General features: G+C 37.9%; 1 protein-coding gene across 6 annotated transcripts in view; it reads right to left on the reverse strand.

Annotated features, from left to right (window-relative positions):
• The window catches only part of LOC147235288 (chloride channel protein 2-like), a 161,116-nt gene that overhangs the window by 12,232 nt on the left and 126,241 nt on the right, over positions 1-22,643 (reverse strand). For 2 of the 6 annotated variants that reach the window (XM_086142228.1, XM_086142218.1), the window contains 6 exons: positions 19,325-19,458; positions 16,008-16,198; positions 14,012-14,123; positions 13,176-13,246; positions 12,667-12,741; positions 1,548-1,586 (listed from right to left, as the gene is read on the reverse strand). In XM_086142228.1, coding sequence (XP_085998354.1) covers positions 1,548-1,586; positions 12,667-12,741; positions 13,176-13,246; positions 14,012-14,123; positions 16,008-16,198; positions 19,325-19,458 — 622 coding nt within the window. Of the gene's footprint in view, positions 1-1,547; positions 1,587-10,798; positions 10,832-12,174; positions 12,568-12,666; positions 12,742-13,175; positions 13,247-14,011; positions 14,124-16,007; positions 16,199-19,324; positions 19,459-22,643 lie in introns of those variants that run through there. The other 4 variants (XM_086142246.1, XM_086142238.1, XM_086142264.1 and 1 more) reach the window with 3 other exon arrangements.

Below are 22,643 nucleotides of genomic sequence, written 5' to 3' on the forward strand. Positions count from 1 at the left end.
CAGTGTCATCATTTTTCATTTTTATCGATTATTGAAGCCATTTGATTTGTCAATCGAGAAGACAACCACGCCTTTAAATATATTCCGGCTCATTAAACCTTGTCCTATCTTTTGTTCAGCCTTTGCTCATAACGTGGATTGACAAAAAGCTTCATAGATGCTGCTACCGGAGGATGTTTTTACGTGCGCTGTCAGTCACTAATCAGGAGGCGAGGGAAAATGGGAAAAAAATATTAAATAGATCGAATAATCCTGACAAAAACCTCCCTCTGATAGGCGATCGCTGGGCTTGCATTGGGCCACGCACTGAATGACTCCATAAATCACATGAGGCCTGGTGCATAGGATGGCGAGGAAGAGGTGAACGGTGAACACGGAAGGGAGACGCATTGTGAAGCGACGTGTGACAAGTGAACCATGAGAGGGGGGAGAAAGAAAAAGGGACGGAAGGAGGGGGTGTGAGAAATGTGCAGCTGACAGAAAGGAAATGAGCGGTTCTGTTGATGGATGAATTCTGAATTATGTCAAATCCAAAAATATAAGACTTCGGGTTATTGACCCGTCTGTGGATATTGAGGAATGTGAAAAGCCTGAACGGTCTGTCGGAGAATGACGTCATCAAGCGCGGGTTGGTGTTTAAGTTTATTTCAAGACTTACGGCAAGAATCCAACATAAAGGAAGCCGTCGTTGAAAGACAAGGCTTGACATGTACGTGACACTGCGGCCAAATTTGAAAAAGATTAGGGAAAAAAAGAACAGATATCACAAACGAGATTTGCTTATAAATTTGCCGGAATAACTGACTGACAATCAGAGCAAGGTACTGCGGTTACATAAAATTCGCATCCAAACACATTCGTGCAAATTTGGAACTTAAACCCAAATTCTTGATGAGGTAACAAAGAGGGAAAAAGGGGACTGACATTCCCTGCATGAAGCATACCGACATGCAAATGTAGAAATAATTAGCAAAAAGCTCTGTTTTGAAGGAGCTCAAGTGATGGAAAAATAACTTTTTTCAAGTGAAATCTTCAAGAAACTAAAATTCACCGTTCATGAGGGCCGGACACTCAAATAAATCGAGAGGGAAATCAAAATCATTCCTTTTACTACCTAGATTGACTTCGAACTTTTTAAAATCCAACAATCCTTGTAAAACCACTTGTGTTGCGTGAATCCCTTCTTACCCAGCGGATGACTTTCACCGAGAAAAAAAATAAACATGCTTTTATAACGAAGGATGAGATATATTCGGAGGCTCAGAGACTAACTGTTACTGTCTAGTTTGAGGTGAGGTCATTTTACTTTATTTACAAGACTTACAAAGATGGAAAGAAACGACAATTAAATCGGGCGTCCCACTATTTCCTTAGAATCCTGGACGGAACAAGTGTGGAAAAACAAGATTGTATCTGTATACAGAGGAAACACCACATCTGCAAATCCCCTGACAACTCTAGATATTTTCTTTCTACAACAGTGTCGTCTCTGAGTGTTTTCTTTTTCTATTTTCTTTTTTTTTTTTTTGTGTGGATTTCCAGCTCACCTCTCTGATGGTCATATCATCCTCAACGTCTCCATCATCCTGCGGAGGCGAAGGACACCGATTAGAGAAACGAAAATGAAAATCTCAAGGTAGAAAATACACAAGAAGGAAACGGGACGGTACGTGAACACCGACAGACGGCTGGTCATAACATTGACAATTCACATATTTGCATTATTTTCAGTTTCAGGAGTTCACCTGTGCCATGTCGGTGACCAGGGATAACTCATGCATCGCGACACAAGTGTCAAAAAAGAAATGGCATGAGTGACTAAAGAAGCGACTACGGTACATCTAATGAGTGAGGGGGGGATGTGATATATGAGATGTCGGAGCAGATGATAATTATACTGATGGATATGTCGCACTCTCGGAGCTCGTGGGTCAAAACTGTCCGTCCGACGCTGGCGATGATATCTGAAAAGCTGGAATACAACTAGCGACCCTGCGCTCTGAAGAAACCTCTGAGAATCAGGTAAAGGAGCTGAGTGACCGTGTGAACAGGGTATAAAAAAAGCTTGCGTGTGGGTGAAATGCAATTAAAGTCAACTTTATTGTCCATTCTGCCATACGTTCACACATACGGAGCACGGAAATAGCATTACTCTAAGACCCACGGTGCAAAAAATGATAAATAATTTGTCGCAAAAAAACAATGACGAGTTATGCTGAGGTAGTTATGGTTAAAGTGCAATTTTCTTTTGATTTGTTTTTAAAGTGACAGAGTGTTTAGTCGTACGCTCGAGTACAGTGGGTCATTTTCTTGGGTTTTAATACTGCAAAAACAAGTGGTTGGAGAGGCATGGAGAAAGGTAAAGTGAGTATAACTCGGGAGCTCGTGGAGCCCCGAGCTCATTTATCCTTATCGCTGTGGCGGCCTAGCCGGTCGGTAACCCTGGTAACCGTCGCTGCATGGCAAAAAAAAAAAAAGAGAAGCGCCTTACTGTAGTGTTATACAAGCGGAGGCCAGACGTGCCTGGAGTTGAACAGGTAACTCACGCGCTCGCAGCACTTCACTGCACCGTCTCACTCATCAATCCATCCGTCAAACAATGTAAGGGCACTTTGAAAGACGCCGAGACACACTGCTGTTCCAAGAGGTAATATGTAACCTCAGAGAAAATGACGAGAACAACTTGCTCGTTTGCTCTTCTTTAGGAGAGTGAGATAGACTAATGCATGCTAAATGTATACAGTGATCCCTCGCTATAACGCGGTTTACTTTTCACGGTTTCCCTACTTCACGGATTTGCATCGCGCATTGTGTTCTGCATTCTGATTGGCTAAAAAGTCACTCCGCTTCTTCTCTACCTGTGCGTCAATAACGTTGGAGTTTAATATGTACACGTACGTAAAACAGCTTGCCAAATTTACATTACGTACGTGCAAATTCTCTTGCGATTTTGAGTGTCTCTAAAACCCATAATGTTTACCAAACGCTCTGGACCGACAAAAGCACCTGCGGCAGGGGGCCGAAAGGCAGCGGAAGATGCTATCTATCGCAGATAAAGTTAAACTTCTGGACATGCTAAGGGAAGGTAAAAGCTATGCGGCTGTAGGTCGGCATTACGGAATTAATGAATCTCCCATTCGTTCCATAAAGAACGAATGGCCATTCGTTCCATAAAGAAGGAGGAAAAAAAAAACATAAGGACGACAGCAGCAATGTATAATAGAGTATTTAATTGTATCATAATTGTAAAAAAAAAAAATCAAGGTTTCTACTTCACGGATTTTGCCTATCACGGGTTCTTTTTGGAACGTAACCCCCGTGGGAAACAAGGGTATACTGTGCATATTATTAGTAGTGGCTGTTCAACCATGAGAGAAGTGTTGACACGTTTTCTACTGTAGCAGCAGAGCGTGTGTCTGCAGCAGCTGACTGTGAAATCAGAACAGTGAGGATTTAATGATTGAAGACATGTGAGAGAACTGACAAAAAGCCACGCCGCTCGCTATACTGTGACCACTGGCCCCTTCCTTTCCTCTGCCCCAGCCACCCTTCTTGACACCCATCACCCCATTAGCTGCAACCATTCAAGACTGGGTCAGTAGGGCAAGCAATCTAAGATTAAAAAACGCATTATAACGCACACACACACACACACATACACATAAACACCCGCGGATGAAAAGGAGATTTTTTTTTTTTTTCCATTTGTAAACCCGTACTTCACCTGGAAATGAAAAAAAAAAAAAAAAAAAGTATTTTCCTCACATATCACAAAATAATATTATTGAGAGATACACTAGTGGCATATCTGCGGTGATATGAAGGTTTTCAAGTATCCTTACCATTAAATTGGAGTGCAACCTGCGTGCAATGGAAGCAGACATATCAACAGTTGGCAGTGTTTATAAGAGTTATAAATGATCTAATAGCAATACTAACACAGCAGATGCTCGTGAGGCTCGTTCTACAACTACATTTAGGTGATTTCTGCTTGAAAAAAGCTCGAAAAACATCAATTTATTTGTGACATATTGAACGAAAATGATAAAAAAAAAATTAAAAAAAAAAAATTAAAAAAAAAGACCATGCAAACCCCACAGGAGATAAATAAGGCATTATTTCTCTGTCTATCTCTTGTCTCATGTCACCATATAAAGGACAGCGAAGAATTAAAATCGTGTGTGAAAAGCTAGCTATGTGAAATGTTGTTTATGGGAAATATACACTGATACACATTTCATAGATAACACTAATATTGATTTAAAATATAACCTTAAAATACGAGGGAGGCACTGTTTTATTGTTTGATATTATTTTTCATTTTTTTTCTTTGATATTTTCTACCCGAGTCATATTATTCTTTGAACCCACAGGAATGCAAAATATAAGAAAAATTGGAAACTTTCTGTACATGTAAAAGAGCTAATTAATCACAGATTCCTTTACTATGAATGTGCTGCTAATCAATGAAGACCAGAATTTTCCTTTTTAGAAAAATGCACTTTGTTAATAATCAACCGACCAAACTTTCACTGTTACTGCAGCCCAATTAATCACATGGCTTGTCTCAATTACACATTTTTCTTTTTCTAAAATTTGATAACAGATTAAGTTTCAGAAAGGGTTATTATGGTGACCCATTAACTTAACTGCCTCCAAGCATAATCCATCCTAAAGGTGCCACAGAGCAGAAATAAAATCAATATTTCCCAACCTCAGCAACATGGGTCTGTCTGTCTGTCTGGTAATGTCAACATGAGTTTAGTTGACTTAAAACAGTACTTGTCTGCTGTTATATTGAAATAAGATCATTGATGACACGGAAAGTTAAAACAAATGAAGGGGAATCCGGCTGATCAGATGATCAGAAGGTGGAAGGAAAAAAAAAAAAAAACGTATCGAAGGTCTTGTTTTCTCGCTTTAAACGCTATACATTAGTTTCTGCTGACAAATTAATTTGTGAAATATGAATTTGTGCTGCGGGAGTATCGGATCCCGGGATCATTAAGAAGAGCCGTCCGGTCTCCGTGCAACCGCTCTGAGAGTCGTGTCTGGATTCTCTGCAAAATGTTAAACAAGTTTCCAACGCGGCTGCCCTTTGTAATTGAATCTGTTTGAGGTTTGATGGACAGGGACTCAAGCATAGTTAGCAGGTTGCTAAAAAGTTGAAGTGGCTCTGCCTGCAGGTATCAAGGTAGTTTACATTGGGGATGAGAGTCAGTATCTATTCTGGTTTGCTTCTGTCCAAATGGCAAATTGTCAACTTTCTTGGCCCACAAGACTAACCAGATTTTATATCAAGTCCGGACTTTTTCCTCTCCAGGATTTATTGAAGCGTGTCGCCGGGGGCAGGGTGGCTTTGACTTACTCAGTCTGTTACCGCTGAATAGCAGCCCCGATGAAAACAGGTGGACGGATTATATTTTCATATCACTTCTCAGATTTTCAGTTTGGGTGCTGGTTCACCTTGGAATTCGTAAAAAGGAAACAACTCCAGGCGTGCAATGTTAAGCATCCTGGTCTTTTTCAACTCCGCCGGAAGCATCAGCAAAGACAATACCGCCATGTCTGACTTTTCCCCCCATACAACTGCCTACATCTGAAACTAAACTGTGCAAGGGGAGGAAACATAAAAACAGGCAATTTAGTGGCTGTTCCTTTGTTTGAACATGAAAAATTATGTCTGGACCAATGAATGCTGTGCAGTGGTGCAGTTGGAGGAGATGTAGTTACAATGGTAGTTTGCATTGGTCGGGATGTGGAAGTTGTAGGTAGTGAACCTTTGGGTTGGTCCTGTTATTGTGAAAAAAAAAATTGTTTTTGAGTGTTGGGAATCCTTCGTATTGATACTCAACCATATCGGACATGAATGTGACTTCAAGCAGCAATTTAGCGACCTAACAGAACAATTTGCTGGAATAATTTCCTTGTCTTCCTTGTGTTGGTTGAAGGTATTCAGGGATTGTAAATCCTTCTTTAACTGTGACTATTTCTCCTGTCACCAATCATCCATTAAGGCAGTTTGAATTTAAATATGTTTTATTCTAGTGCTAACAGTTACCCTTGACCTTCCATGATAATAATCTTATTGATTTTGTTTTTTTTGGTACGACATAGAGGCACGACCTCAATTACCTCGGCCGACCTCAGTATTACAATGATGCTTATGAGCCGTCAGCTCAGAAAAGAATGGACGTCTCCAAACTTTTCATCATTTATAACGCTTGTCTTCTTCGCTGCTCTTTCTCAGACTCATTTGAGCAGCTCCTCCGCACGCTCAGAGCCGACAGTCACGCCGTTTTACAGTTTTTCCCAAAAGTGCCACAATTCCGGCCAAAAAAGAAAAGAGTAAATCCAAACGGGCTTCTTTTACACTTTACTCGACTGCAGCAATTTGTTAAGTGAGTTTTTACTCTCTCCATCCAGGTCGTGGATCTTAAATGGCACCTTATCACTGATTGCGTCATTGTATAAATGTCCCATCAGGTTTGCACAAAGTACGAAGGAACATAATGAAAAAAAAAAAACAAAAACACATTCTCCTCTGACGTTTCAACAACATTGTTTTGAAAAAAAAATTGTCAAGTGTCTGGAAAAGCCTTTCGTCTAACATGTTTTCACCTTAGCAGTTCTATTGAGAACTAACATGCTTTGCAAATATATCTTTTCACTGTAATGGGAAATTACTGGGAAGTACTTGAAATTGGCCCTCAAGGACATCTCTTTTTGTATCTTCTCTCTTTTGTAAATGACTCTGTGAGTGTTTCATCTCACCACCTGTATATTTGACAGTGAGTACTCACAACATGCACATGCATGGATGCCAAAAACATGAGAAAAAGCGGAGAGTTCTTTACTTGTTTGTGCTTCCACTATCTGGTGGGTGATCCTGATGCAGAAAACTGCGACCAAACAAACAGCTACTCAGAATTCAATATAAACAGGGAGGCTGGGAGCTCATTACGTAAATCCGTAAAGTCTGTTGTTCAGATAACTGTCATGAACTAGACATGTCTCTCTGACGTATGTGTGTGTGTGTGTGTGTGCATGCATGTCAACATGCATGGAATGAGGGAAAGGATCTTGAGAAACAAAACCGGAAATGGGAAAAAAGACAGAAAAGGGAAAGGGAAAGGAGAGGTTGCATGTAAAAAAAAAAAAAAAAAAAAAAAAAAAAAGAGCCCACAAGCCATCATAAATAAAGCATGGAGGCGTTTGGAAGATGCAAGAGGGGGGGGGGAATAATGAGAAAAACAGCGAGCAGAGACTGAGAGGCTGGGCGGCATCATTTCTCTGAAACAGTCTACTGATGTCATTTACTCTGCATCAATATTTCACGGCCGTGATGGAAGGAGAGAGGGAGGGGATGGAGGTGGGCGTGGGGTTTAAGGGCTTTGGGAAAGTCATAAAGATGGACGAAGAGAGTGAAGTTGAGCTACAGAGATTAGTCCTTCTCCATAAACAAAGAGTGAAAGAGGAAAGCGCTGTGGCGGGAAAGACGGCGAATAAGAAACGGTAGTAATAACATTCAAGGCCCAAGATTCAATTGGTCATTACCATTTCAGTGACCCCACTGACTGCTTTTTATAAACGTATGCTCAGTGCAGGACAGAATGATACTTCAGTGTAGGAGGATCATCTATCTTTTTTTTTTCAAGCGTTTGCTCAGGTATAGAAGACAAATATCACAAACATTCAATGAGCAATATTTAAAATAATATAGGCTGATTTTTCAGCTATCACGTGACAGAAACACACACACACACAAACACACATAAACACACAGAGTAAATTCAAACTAATACTATGACAAAAGGTTCCATAAAGACTAAATAGGGGAATTATCAAGTAACAAGTTTCTTTGGAAATTAAATATGATAACACTTTTTGGGGTAGTTACTGGATCAGAGGTGGAAAGGGAAATATATATTAACATGCATTTAATATATAACCTTGCAATATAGGGCGACCAGTGTTTTATTGTGCAAATATTTTTTGTTTTCTAATTGATTTTTTTTATGCCCAAATAGATAGTAACATGAATTTGTAATTTGTTACACATACATTTCTGTGACTATAGAATTTGAACCTACGGAAATGCAAAATATACGTCGATCGGAAACGTTCTGCACTGTGAATGTACAAGTAAAAGAGCTAATTAATCATAGCATTCTTTGCTAATTAATGCACTGCTAAGCAATTAAGACCAGCATCCTTTTTAGGAAAATGCAGTTTGGTGGTTAATAAACCACCATCTGTCTCTGCACTGACCACACAATATGCTCCTATAAACAGCTGTAATTCCTAAATTTCTAACCAACTCTGGCAGTTGCGACCATTGGGACACTGAAATGGTGCCACCAATTAATATTTGGAGCAATTATGTGAAAGATTTTCACAGAATCAGGTCCATAACTTGACTAGATGATTGTCAAAGCAAGAGGGACAGTGATTATACTAAATGGAAACCCATGATTTGAGGGAAATAACAACAGCTTATTGCAGTAACTGGCCTTTGGTGCTGGTGGAAGAATATTAATCAAGCAAATGTACATTCTATAAGTCCTGTCAGCAAAATGTATCAAAGAATATAAACAAATTACATTAACCATAAAGGACATTGCATTGAAATTATCATTTATATTTATGGATTCATTGAAAACTCCGTAGTATTTAATTACAGATGACTGCAACATTGTTAAATAGTGTGTTAAAACTACCTGTTTGATATCAAAAAAGCTATTTGACATAAAAGGCCAGCCAACAATTGATTTTTAGTTTGTATTTCAAAACAGTCTTCTCACATCTAAGTGTTAAGTTACATTTATGTGTGTGTTTTTTATGCATCTTCATAAGTAGGTTACATCCTCTCTGGGGCATGTTAAACTGTAAGGTGGATTAGTATATTTGCATATAAATCCAACCCTATGCATTTTAATGTTGATTTAAATGCAAAGTAGCAGTCCAATTCGGTGTAAGCCGCCGTCTTTGGAGTTGACAAAGATTAATATTAAAAAAAAAAAAAAAAAAATTTAAAGTGTTGGACATGCACCTATTAAATTGAACAAGGAAGTGTATACGAAGGTATAGGTCATTTTCTGAAATATAAGAAGGAGCAAATCATTTCTCTGGTGAATAATTTAGAAAAAAAATTAGACCTCATGTAAACAGTCCGCTACAATTGTTCAAAACATGCGCTTTCTATTGTTCATTACTATATTAGAAGAAATGCATTTTGTCAGTTACCCCAAAGTAGTTTGAATCTGAAGTTTCTCTGGTGTAATAGGCACTGTTGTCTTTTCCCGCCACATTATTCAGCAAGAACACTGTGGTGTCCAAGTGTGAAACAAGCCTGAGGCTTCGCATTTGACGCCAGTATATGAAAAAAAAAAAAAAAAAAAAAAAAAAAAAAACCACCTCCAGTCTCTTTTGCTATCAATATTTGCTGAGTTCCTTGAGGCAGGTTGTATAATTTCACACCACGGACTGTGCTGGAATTTGGGACTATTTTGGATTTAGCTCAAACCTAAGAATGACTTTTTTAAAAAAAAAAAGAACAGAGTTTAGATATTAAATAAATTATGCCAGCAGTGGGTTTGTAAACCATTAGAGGGAGAAGGATTTGACTGTTGCAGGGAAAAAATGGAAAAATAAAACCTTTACTTACCAACAAAATGAAGTGTTCACAGTGTAATTCATCAACTGCATACCAAGAGAGAACACATGTGCCTCAGAGCGTTAGATGAAGAACGACCCGACTCTGCTCTGTGCTTGTGAATGATTGAAAAAGCGTACAGACTTCAATAATTGTCAGTGACATGTGAGACTAATGGACCCCCTTAAGTGCCTCAAGTATAAATCATTAATAGTGTTAATAGAGTTACACTGACACAATACCAACATGGAATCATGAGTAGGAACTTCATGATCTTGTTTTTTATTTATATCTAAGTGATGACTGTGACATTCCAGAATAAGATCTGTGTTTAAAAAAGCAGAAAAGTGACTTCGTTTTGGAGAAATACTCGGATGAAAACCAGGATGTTGATGTTTGGAGAACTAGTGGGAGAGAATATCGTACCGTTGTATTAAATTACATATACATTAACTAATTTAAAGAAATTGACAAACAATGAAACATCTAAAATTTTACTTTGGGTAAAGGGATTTAACAAGCCTGTAATTATAAAACAAAGAAAATGTTCCTTAGCTTGTGGCTTTGCCAGAAAAAGAGGCAATGTAGGAGGCAAATAAATGATAAAGATGCGGGTGAACTTTTAGCTTAACACGTTCTGAGATGCAAACGGACGAAAAGAACTGAAGGAAACCCCCTCTAACATTGGATAGAATCATCCCTGTTATTTAGATGTCACTTTATGAATAAAATGATATTTTCTATTTGCTTTCAATTCCAATTGAATCCATACGCAACACAAATATACCGAACAATTGTACAGTATTTGCGTGCCTATCAGTAAATTATAGTTCGCTTAACTTAAGGCCATTCTTTGTATAATAGCTGCTCTCTGGATCATTGAGGGTCGGCGAATCGAAGGAAACATGGCTGCTATTCAAGCAAAAACCTGAATGTAGGCAAGAGAGGGTCTGCGATGTGACTTTTTAAACCCAGATTTAGATGAAAAAACCCAGATGAAATGCTTCTAAATGCAATTGTGCTCACAAAATAAAGGCGCTCAGGGCATGTAATCGAACAAGCTCCTTGAAACCGTCTGTCGGTGATTGTTATATAAATGTTTCAAAAAAATTAAGAAAAATTAAAAACTGACAACATGCTCACCCCATAGATATTCTTTAAGCCAGGTGGTGGCTCCTAGTGAAGAATGACAATATATATAGTGAGAGGAAAATAATTGCGTGTTGTAGATTTGCGTCACTGCGTACATAAATCATCAAAACTGATAAAATACAGACTTGAACCTACGAATATATTCTGTATAATCATGCGCCGCTGTGGATAATTTGTCATGCAACACTGAATGATCTTGTTTCATGGAATTACTATTTTCTCTTCATAATCAGACACTTGTTTTATCGATTGACATGCATCGATGAGTGTACGATTGTTGGTAATTAGACGTTCAGCTCCATGCCACAGGTATTTTCCAATACCTCCTTAGAGACGCCCCATGAATCACCTCATTGAAGCCGTCACTGATACTGAAAGAGTCAGTTTAACGGGAAAAAAAAAATTAAAAAATCAAAAATTCTTATATTGATCTCTGTATATTCCGTCCCACCTCAACTGTCCTCTGAATATTTGACACATCGTTTCAATAATTTAAAAAAATCAGACACTCCAGCAACAGGGCGACACCTACGCTGGGAGGCCGTCACTGATTGGACGCCTCGGGTGAAATGGCTGATGATGGATAAAGACGGCATGCCGAGTTGAACAGCGTCATCCTTGCAAACCGCTCGACCACAAGATGACCATTTGAGGTTTGGGATAAAGAACGGAGCTGATGGAAAAAGAAAGGACTTGTTTCTGTAGCGTTCTTAAATGGCTATAAATGTATGAAATGGTGAAATGGCATTTTCTGAAAAGGATTGATCAAGAAGGCTGTGCAGGGAGCAAATGGTGCTAGGAATTTAAAGTACTTTTAACCAAACTATAATAATTGAGGTCATGTTTGTGATTTGGAAACTGATGTTTTTTCCATGGCTTGGAAGACAAATGAAAGGGTTTGACACACATGTGAGCTATTACAAATTGAATCCCATTTACTCACTGAGACGCTGACCTACGTTATGAGATAGTTTAACTTGTTTAGGGCCTATTTGGGGACAGCAACGGGGGATTTGGGTAAACAATCAAATAAATAACAGTAATAACCAAACAACGATGAAACCCAAATTAGTTCAAAATTTGAAAGACTATCTAAAATGATATTGCATTGTTCAATGACTCAATAATAAAATACTCCACTAATGATTCTGGTTCTTTGCACTCATTAAGAGTTAATTGTGTTAATTTCTAAGTCCTGGATTTATCATCCTCGAGCATTTCAAGGCACTACCTGCTATTTGAGATAAACAATTTTGAAAATAAATGACAATATTCAATAAATGCATGTATCTAGTCTAGACACAAATATCCAAGATAGGTAAATCTTATTTTAGCGAGAAGCATAAGTATGAGGGATTAAAGAATATTCAAAAGCAAACACCCTGTACTATCTGCTTTGAATAATGAACAACTCTTGAACTTTTGCTTTATATTTAATCATTAGATAATGCTTTATATTCATTTTTTTCAATAATTTAATGCCCAAAAGCAGCAATAATGGTTCAAAAATTAATATAACAGCGGAAGCGGTATTTTTCTGGTCATATAGTCTCCATCCCATTTAGTGACCCTTGGACCGATGAATGTTCAATTGGGTGGATGGATTTTAGCTGTGTCAGTCATTTAGCAGTAAATGGCCGGCAGGTCGGTTTCTAGGTGGAACAAGGAAGAGGCTGTTCAACGCTCTTTGGCACGATGGCACTGACGGGCTTTGGCTCAGCCCGGCCCAGATGGCAGGCCATCGGCAGAAGGGATTAGCCCTGGAATGGAATGATGGGGTGACAATTGGTTGATTGGCTGATGAACCTCTTGCCTGGCGGATTCCGGGCATTCGGGCAGCCCCAAAAGGTGGCTCTTACCACGACGGATATCCGGACACGTTTGGACGGCCTCCTGATCTCAGGAGACGTGGGGCTCTCCACGTTGTTGTTTTTCTTACGCCAACCAGAGACAAGTAAACAATGTTAACAAACAAATCCATCAGCGAAAAGAGGTTCTTGGCCGTTCGGCCGAACTTAACCGCAACGCCGGCGAGGAGACGAATGAATCGATTTCTTAAAAAAAAAAAAAAAAAAAAAAGAGGAAACTTCTGAGGCCGATGCGAAAGTGGAGTGATTTCTCAAAGTCTTGCAGGACGCCAAGACGAAGCGAAAAAGACTCTTTATTGAGGTCGGCTGAAACAGTGTGCCTGTGTTCCGGATAAGTGTGTGTCTGTTTGTGTGGGAGGTGCTGTACTGTAGAGCGTGAAGGACTGTATGTGAGAGATAGGACAGCACAGTCAGGGTGTACAGAATGTGTCAATGACTACTGCAAGTGTATGTACGATATGTGTGTAGTTGTGGGGCATTCAAGGACAAAACTCTCTTACCTCCACGCCTTCTGTGTCCGGACTGGCACAAAACAGGTTCTTCAAAGCGATGCTCGAGTGATCATGTGGGCCTGAAAAACAGATCGCGTTGCATCTACATCATAGGTGTAAAACACGTGTTTTTGTAGGGGTGGATTACAATAAAAACGAGGAGACTTTTTTTTTTTTTTTTTTGAACCAACCGATTTGCTGTCTCCCTTCACTTAGTGGGTAATTATTTTGGCTGGCGGGCCACATTTCTTAATTATTTTTTTATGCACGGGCTGACTAAGGATCATGTAAATTGAACAAATAACAATTGGAATTTAAATTTTGAAATTTTAGGGCATTTTATTTCAACTATAAAATCATTAATGATCATATAAATGCACCGATATTATTTTGCATGTAATCATCCATACAAAATTTAACAAAAGGAAAAAAAAATGAGGATTTTTTTTAAAATTCAAATTGATTGAAAATACTTATTTAAAGAAAATTGTTTGGCGGGCCGCATAAAAAAGCAAAACGGGTCGGATGTGACTCGAGGGCCATAAAATGCCCAGGTCTGATATCGGTACTCCACCCAAATTATTTTTTAGCATGAAGATATGAAAACAAAGACTGTTTCCTTGTTTTTGTAAGAGTACATCTTCATGATACATGTATCTTCAAAATAAAACAATGTTTTCATAATCTACATGACAGAGAGAGAGAGAGATTTTGTTTTATTATTTTAAAGAGTTTACTGGCTGTGGCTGAAGCTTATTGATGTTTTGAATATTCCAATTTTCTTTTTAATTTCCTTGTCTTTGAGTAAGTGTTTGCGTATTTATGCGTGTACATAACCGTCTTACTTGTGGGGATCTCGGTGGGTCGCTCCACCACGGAGGGTCTCTTCAGTGCAGGTTTGAGGGGCTTCTGGGGAACTGGACGAGTGGGACTGAAGGATGACTCCTCAGTAGAGATCTACACACACACACACACACACACACACACATACACACACAAACACACACACACACACGCACAGGCAGTTATAAATAAGAAAAACAGCACTCAAAACTCTCCAATCCTGCTTAAGAGATTAACTGCAGACTCATTAAAAAAATGGATGCTCTTCCAGGGAGTGATGAAATAGAGACAAAATGAAGTAGGAGAAAGTCAAACCAAAAGAAACACTTTGAGGACAAAAAGGAAACATTGGGAGTTCAGAGATAAATTAAAGGGTATTATAATATTGTACAACTTTAGGGACTTGGTATGACCTCAAAAAATTTGGTAGCTTTGATAAACTAAGTTTTAATACACAGAAAATGTGTGATTAATGTTTTAGGAGTATTAAAGAATGGGGCCCGGGCTTCGCAACAAGAAAAGAACGCCATTTATCATCTATTGATTTTAAGTACAATGCACTATACATTTTGGAGAATAACATGTCAGATATAAAATGCAAATATATGAACAGATTCCCCCGCGCATGAAGGCATTGTGCCCTTTCCTACATCACGTGAGAACCATTTGATCTTAAATAATGCGGCATGTCAATGATCAAAACTTTATAATATAGAATTGATTGAATGTTCTTTTATCTCCTATTTTTTTCAGATTCTGTTTGTAAATTTAATCAGATAATATATATAATATAATAATATAACGTAGTAAAATATAATATGTATATGTAATAAAATCTTTTTTTTTTTATTCTGCTGATTTTTTGATAATTGCGGTTAATTCTTGTTCATTAGACAGAGAATTTTTTGACATAAAACAACGGATATTCTTGTATGACGGATATTGATCAGCCCTCCTGAAGAAACTATAAAGTTTCCAACATTTTCTATAAGCTCATCAAAATTTAGAGCACGGCAGCAGTTTGAGAACGAAGCTAAAAGATCAAATGGGATTTCTGTTGGATTGACATTTGCAGCAATCTTAAGACTTCTACCAGGGATTACATGTAACTGATCTGATTGATTTGCCCCGACAGTGAGTCAGGCGGGATTTTTCGTTCCACATCTCCAACTCCCGAAACTCCAGAAAAGAGGGCAAGAGTTAGATTCATGCACAGGTAGACGCCGTGGTCTGCGCCGTTCGAGTCATCCGCTCTCGACAAAACTGATAAAAGCAAAATGAGGGTTGGGAAAATTCGATGATTCGACATATTGGAGACAGCGGTGCAATACCTGAGAGCAAGTCCAATAAACCTAGGCCACCTGGATCCCTTCTGCAAGGCACACAACTGCTACTCCTACTGGTTATATCAGCTACTGACAAATGCACAAACCATTCAGAAAGCAGCGCACTATCCATCTGTCCCTAAACGCCTTCATCGTCCCTTTACTTTTTTGAACTAACCAAGCAGCAAACTTTTTCTTTCATATCTATAAATCTCAAAATGTTTTTGGAATTTTCTTTTGGATCTTTCAGAAATTTTTACTGCTAACGCCTACATGTTCACGGAGTTTGTGTCTTCTTTCCTTTTTTTTTTTTATTTTAAAAAAAGAATTGAAGATGCTTGTTCAGTTCTGGCATACTTGCTAATCAACTGTATTGTTTAGACTTATACCACGTTAGAATGCTAAATGCTAGTTAGCATCTTGGTCTTTTTAAAAAGCAGCTTTGACCAAGATGTTATTTTCCATTTCATTTTTGCGTGTAGCCATGCAAAGACAAGTCAGACATGCGAAAAACTGTTCATATTCTACATATGTTGTTAATTTACACATAAATTGGTTGCGGGAATAATGTACTGGCCTATTTCCTTTACCGGCCAAATTCCAGGACCTCTTCATGAATGTGAAGAGAACTCGTAAGCGAAAGGTAAACAGACATCGGGGATTTTCCTCTGACCTGGAATCGGACCTCCTGACTTGCTCTTTGACTGGCGATGTCACTCCCTTGGTCGGACACAACAGAAAGACGTTTTTTCTCCTCGGCAGCTCGCTCCCTAATATACTCCAGTCGCCGGGGCCGGCCCAGCTGCTGAGACAGCAGTGACTGGAGCTGGGCGCGTTCGATGGATCCCAGCAGGATCATGGACTCTGAGGGAGCAAAGAAAGAGTGAGTAGATCTTTTATTTTTTATTTTTTGTTGGTCAAAAGCAAGGAGTAGATGCAGTTAAAGGAGAAATTTCTTAATGGAGAAAGTGAGTTTGAGGTATACATGAAAAGTTTTCACAAGATGAGACCCTTATAAGAATAAGAACAACTTTGTTCATCCTGAAGGAAATTTCATCCCGAGTTTCAAGTAAAACATAATAATAAATAATAGTAGGAAATTTTATAAACAGTCAAAAAAAAAAAAAAGGGGGGGGGATAAGAAATATAAAAAAAAAACATAAAGTGTCAAAGTCAAGGCTATAAAGTGTTTTAAGGTTATCTTGATTTATCCAATAATGTGAAAAGGATAAGCATCAACTTTTTGCACATTAGTAAGAAAATCAAATCAGCATTAATGTGACTTTATGTAAGTGTAAATGAATCAGTTACTGTTTCCTGGAAGTTTAATTCTATATCTTTTGGCTTGGTAGATATTTAAAACTTTAACATAGGTATTCAGTAACATACAGGAAAGAATCAAATTAAACCTGTATTTTTATGGGGGAAAAATGTTTTCTGGTACTGAAAAACAGGCAGATGTAATCACTGCTCGGGGATGATGACGTCAGTGAAAAGTTAACAGCTTTAAATCTTGGTTCAATCCAATGTCACGAGTTTGTTACGCTGCACTTTTCAGGGGGGGACGGCGTAAAGTCTCGCGCGGACTTGCTGATCTGATCGTTTTCTGTTTTAGTTTGTGCACCAATTGTGGATAAGAGGCTTAATGATGTACATTTTTCTTATTTTTTCCTTTTTTTCAAGATGCAGTAGTTTTAGCCAGTTCCTAGTTTGATACGCTGCATCAACAAAGTTGCAACAGCTCGGTTACTTAGTTTTAAAAAATGGTCCTCTATTCTCACACACACACACACACACACACACACACACACACACACACACACACACACACACGGAGCAAAAGTGCCATGAGTTGCAACCTGAAAATCAAAAAGATATCATACTGGGCATGTGTCTTCCTGCTCTTCCTCACCTGCTCTGTAAAAACGGACAAGGCTTCAATCAAAAGTAGCAAAAAAAAAAAAAAAAAATCAATGTTTTTGTTTTGTTTTTTTTGAAGAAAATATTGCGTTTTTTGACCATGACCAGGCTCAGATGGGGACAAGGGGGGAATAAGTTCAACAAAGTTTAATACTGGTAGGTTTGAAAAATGTTCAATATTCAATCAAAAATTCAAACAGTAGGAAAGTTTGAAAAATTGCAGTGGTCCAGTGAATTTGTGTGACATCATCAGCGCGTGTGCGATTTTACATCCCCATGATACGTGGACATAAACCTCCAGAATACATGGGAGGACAGTGGAACTTGGGGTAAAGTAGATGGCGTTAGAGGAGAAGCGGGACGGTTTTGTCCAAGCCCACAACACTGGCTCCGACTGGCGCCCTCTAGCGGATGTATAGTTGAACGTTCATTCCAACGCAAAGGATGCACGGAAGTCTGAAGGTTTCAGAAGGTTCAAAAAGTTCCAAATGTACACATCTATTTTCATGCGTAGCTAGAACATTGAAACAATCAGGTGAACAGCAAAACAAACAGAGAAAATGAAAAGTAGCAATAACTGAGCAAATGGTCAAAAGGGGATGGGTGCTAAGAGGCAGCGTGAGAATGGATTGGATTAAAAAAAAGAAAAAAAAAAACCAAAAAAACAGAGGGGTTACAACTGGGAAAAAAAAAAGGAGGCAGTGTTCGAATAAATAGTTCGAATAAAGATAGCCACGTCTTCCCAAAAAAAAATATAAACAAATGATGCCGCACGGGAGGGAGCTCTATGTTATTACATAACAGAATCCCAGAATAAGGAGGATGTCTTAATGGTTATATATTAACTAGTGTGCACGTTTGTGGTGGTTTGCTTACTTTAAACAATTGCCCTTGTGACTGTGCGTCCTGATTATGCGTTTGCCTAAATGCTGCAGCTAATTGTTCCCGCATGATTGCATAGAGACAGCCTCGGAATAACAAATTTGGACTTCGGCGAGGCAGCAGCACTAGAAAGTTGTGCTCAGGCAAGTTTGTCAATCAATCAGTCAATTCAGTGAACACACCACCAAGGTCGGTGTTTTTTTTTTTTTTTTTTTTGTACAGACTGTTCAGATTAACAGCATCAGCAATATCTAAATAAGATATCAATTTCTCATTGAACGGGCATTCGTATGACACACTGTCTTCCTGTGTGTAAAGGGTCATGTTTATGCAGTCGTATCACAACATCGATACAAAGACACTTACTAAAGTCATTTCAGATGACAATTCTTGTGATAAGGTATAATATCCTTTTTTTTTTTTTTTAAATTTCTACTTAAACTGTACACAAGTTATACCGTGATAAAATGTTCATGAGACAAGAAAAGCTAATGAAACAATATCAGTGGCATTTTGAAATATCAATTTACTAAAGGAGTTTATGAACGGGGTTGTGAAAGAAATAAAGACAACCTGAATGAGATTTTAGGATGAGAGTGGTTACAAGTTTTGAAGTCAATAACCAAGATTATTGTCTGTGCAGACATTGCAATACTTTATTCATGAATTCAATCTTTTTTAAAGCAAACTGTGCTTTTTGGTTATGAAAAAACTACATCACCTAAAAACCTCAGAATTAGATATAAAACCAGACATGCGGTTGTCTTCGAATTATCAGCAAGAAGCTTGAATGAAAATAATTCATATTTCAAATGGAAATGTATTTATCGCTCCACTTGCTTTCCTAACTTGTCTACTTATTTCTTAAATATTTAGCTGTACTTTCACAGAGAATGACCCACGAACGAGACAGAGCCGCCGACTGGATGCACTTGATACACTATGATTTGGAAGAAGGAGATCAATTTCCATTATGTGATCAACTGACGTTCCCAGTCCATTGTTTGGATACAAATGGCCTGTGCAAATGTGAAACTGGTTCAAATGAGGAAAAGTGACACTCCAATTGGATTTGTATTCACTACTGGTAGAGCGGACGGATGGATTCGGGGTGAGAAGGATTGGATAGCGTAGAAACATCTTAAACTGTATCCTGATCCTGTTTGTCTGCGTGTGCTTCCGTCTCACCTGCAGATTCCACCAGGGCCAGGGTTTTTAGATTGCCCGTCAGCAGGACGTTGTGCAGATCTCTGTAGCAGCAGTTCAGCGTGATGTACCGCACATCTCTCACCATGATGTCCTCTACACGGATGTTGTACTTCCTGAGTGGTGGAAGCGGGGAGACAGTAAACACTGAAAAAATATGGTCGGGATATTTTATCAAAACAAAACAAAAAAAAGCAAACACTGTTAAAAAAAACAAAGAAAAAAAAAATCAAATATCTAAAACATCTTTCTATTTAAAAAAATCCTAAAGGTTTCAAATGAGATTGTTATACAGCAATTAACATGTTTTGAGGCTGCAAAGGTTGTTGATGAGAACAGAAGCAAAACCGCCTGTCGTTTCTAAAAACGGAAACAAAACGCAACGATGGTTTTAACACTAAACAATATCACTGAAATGATAGAGGACTTCAAACTTTTATTCTGCCTCGAAGGTCAAGCTCCCGAAACTACTGCCAGATATTTTCAGCTTATGTACAGTTTTCTTTTTAAATATCACATTGCCAGGATCAATGGTCAGCTTCCCTCATAGCTGACGCTTAACCTTCCCCCTTCGTCCGGCTGACCGAGCAGTCCAATAAGACCCTTTCGCTGTCGAGCTGTCATCCGGATGTTAATGGCGGTGACGACATATTCGTTCGGACAGCGGGAAAAATTGTTTCGCGTTGTACGAGCAGATCTTGCCTCAGCAGAATCGTGCACCGGTCGTCAACGTTCCGCCTCCGCTTCCTGCCTCGGCTTGCCAAAACATGCAAACAAGACGGCGGCCCCCGGTTGCCAAGCCCTGCGGCCGTGCCAGGACGCCGGCTCCGGCCAACCCTGCCCCCCCCCTTGTTGCAGTGACAGCTCAATACACTGACCTCTCTAGGAATACAAAGTCAATTTTGATAACAACATTCAAAACCATCTATACTCCGCTAACTCATTGAGCCATCCAATTATATTGGTGAAATAGAAACGGTGAGTTCCTGACGCAAAGGTAAATACGTGAATTTCTGTGAGTTGAACAAAGGGAAATACAAAACGTAGGTCCTACTTTGGGGCAAAAAGTAGTATGCAAGTGTTTAAAATGGGTCTTTTTTTTAACAAAGTCAAGGTCAAATCAAGAAATCAAGAAAAAAAAAAATAGGAATCAACTTTACAAAGGTAGCTTAAATGTAATTTTACACACTCTTTATAATAAAGAAACAATAAATCTTGCATCAGTTGACAACCGTTACTAAGATTAAACTTCCCAATATCAATGACTTCTTACTTAGACACTTGATAGTTTTATTTGTATTTCTTATTCTCCCCCCTTTTTTATACTGTTTATGCAATTTCCTACTATTATTTATGATTGTTATGTTTTACTTGAAACTCTGGCACAACAATTTCCTTCGGGATAAATAAAGTTGTTCTTATTCTTCTTCTTATCACGGAGTACTACATGTTCTATTGCAAACCATATAACTACAGCTGCATGTTTTTAGATTTCACAACACACAGCCACATGGTATCACAAACCCTTGACGGTTTTAGGGTCTATTTTGGAATTAATGATTTCACTACCTTTAAATGCTGTAAAAGGAGTCACGGATTTGTTTCACATTTGCAAAAAGGCTCCTGGTTGCAGGTTCATGACAGCGTTCACCCTTTCCCTGGCGTGGCATTCTTCAATCTGAGTTGCAGGTGAATTTAAAGAGCAGTCACACAATCATGTGGCATTTCTCCTGAAAAGCTAATTTATCTACTTATGAAACTCCCTATTTCTTATTGGAGTTTGACAGTGTACCAAAAATATTTGATCCATAAATTTATACTGACCACCAGACTGTAGCTTAATAAGCACCCTAAGGTTGACTGTTTTTGGGGTCTCAGAGTAAATTTGTGACATTTCTTCTGAGACTTGATTTGATGGAATATTTAAATTAGTTAGATGGAAAAAAAAGAAAAAGAAAAAAAAAAGTTTGATTATTGGTAATTGCAGGGTAGGCGGTATTACTGTGTCCATGACTGTTGTAAAACTTCATCTAACTTACTTACAATTGAGACTTAAATAATGTTTTTTTAGTGTGTGGAAACAAAAGCAAATATATATATATATATATATATATTTTTTTTTTTTTTTTTTTTTTTTTTTTTTTGTGGAGATTTACTTGTTTCTGAGTATAACTTATTTTTTTTTTAGTATTAGTCTTAGATCCATCATGTATAAGACTGCTAAATACAACTATTATGGGTTTTATTTCATTATTTATGATATTTAGACCTTGGTTTAATTATTCAATGAACATGACATGTTTGTTTACCATTGACTACCCCTGAATGGATAATCCCATCAACACTTTGAGGAAGAAAATGCAAAAAGACTGATTACTTGTGGAGAACCACCATGTCTGAGCTTGATCATTTCAATCATCGTCTGCTCATCTGCTTCATGAGCGCCCGTCATCTTCAATGATAACTGAAAAAACTGACCAAAGTTACACGTTTTTTTTTTCTATCCGCAAATTTTAACCGTCTTTTTACTGTTTCAGCTTCATAAAACTCGCTTTACAACCTTTTTTTTTGTGTAATCACGATATCAATTTATGTGCAACTTTTCTTATTCAAAAGACTCTGTCAATCATTATTCTAAGTAATTCCTCGGCCTTGAATTAAAGAAAACCCCAAAAAACTTTCCGAATCAGTCGGCACAGATTAAAAATGTAATTTCTAATCCCATTAAAAATTACATTTTTAATCTGCGCCAGTTCATTACGGATACAGCCCTTCTGCCATCTCTACTCTGGATCCCATTCAGTTATTTTAAGTAATATTCCCCCTAAAAATGTAATACAGTTGTGCTATGTTAGACTTCGTTATATTTTTTAAGGGTCTATTATCTGTATAGTTTCTTACTTTCTTTTAATCTATCCACCATTTAATATTGTATAATATAGTGATATATATACAATATATATATATATATATATATATATATATATATATATATATATATATACACACACACACACACACCAATACATACATACATAAATACATACAAGGATATATATATATATAAATTTACATGTATATACATATTTTTGTATATACATATTTTTTAATGGTCCACTATATATTGTCTGTATAGTTTCTTCCTTTCTTTTAATCTATCCACCATTTAATATAATCCCAAATGTGTGTGTGTGTGTTTGTGTGTATATATATATATATATATATATATATATATATAAACACACTGTATATACACAAACCCACACACACACACATATATATATATACGTATGTTTACATA

This window comes from Fistularia commersonii, chromosome 3 (genome assembly GCF_037954325.1).
Source record: "Fistularia commersonii isolate RoL2024-O1a breed Wild chromosome 3, RoL_Fcom_v1.0, whole genome shotgun sequence".
NCBI lineage: Eukaryota > Metazoa > Chordata > Actinopteri > Syngnathiformes > Fistulariidae > Fistularia > Fistularia commersonii.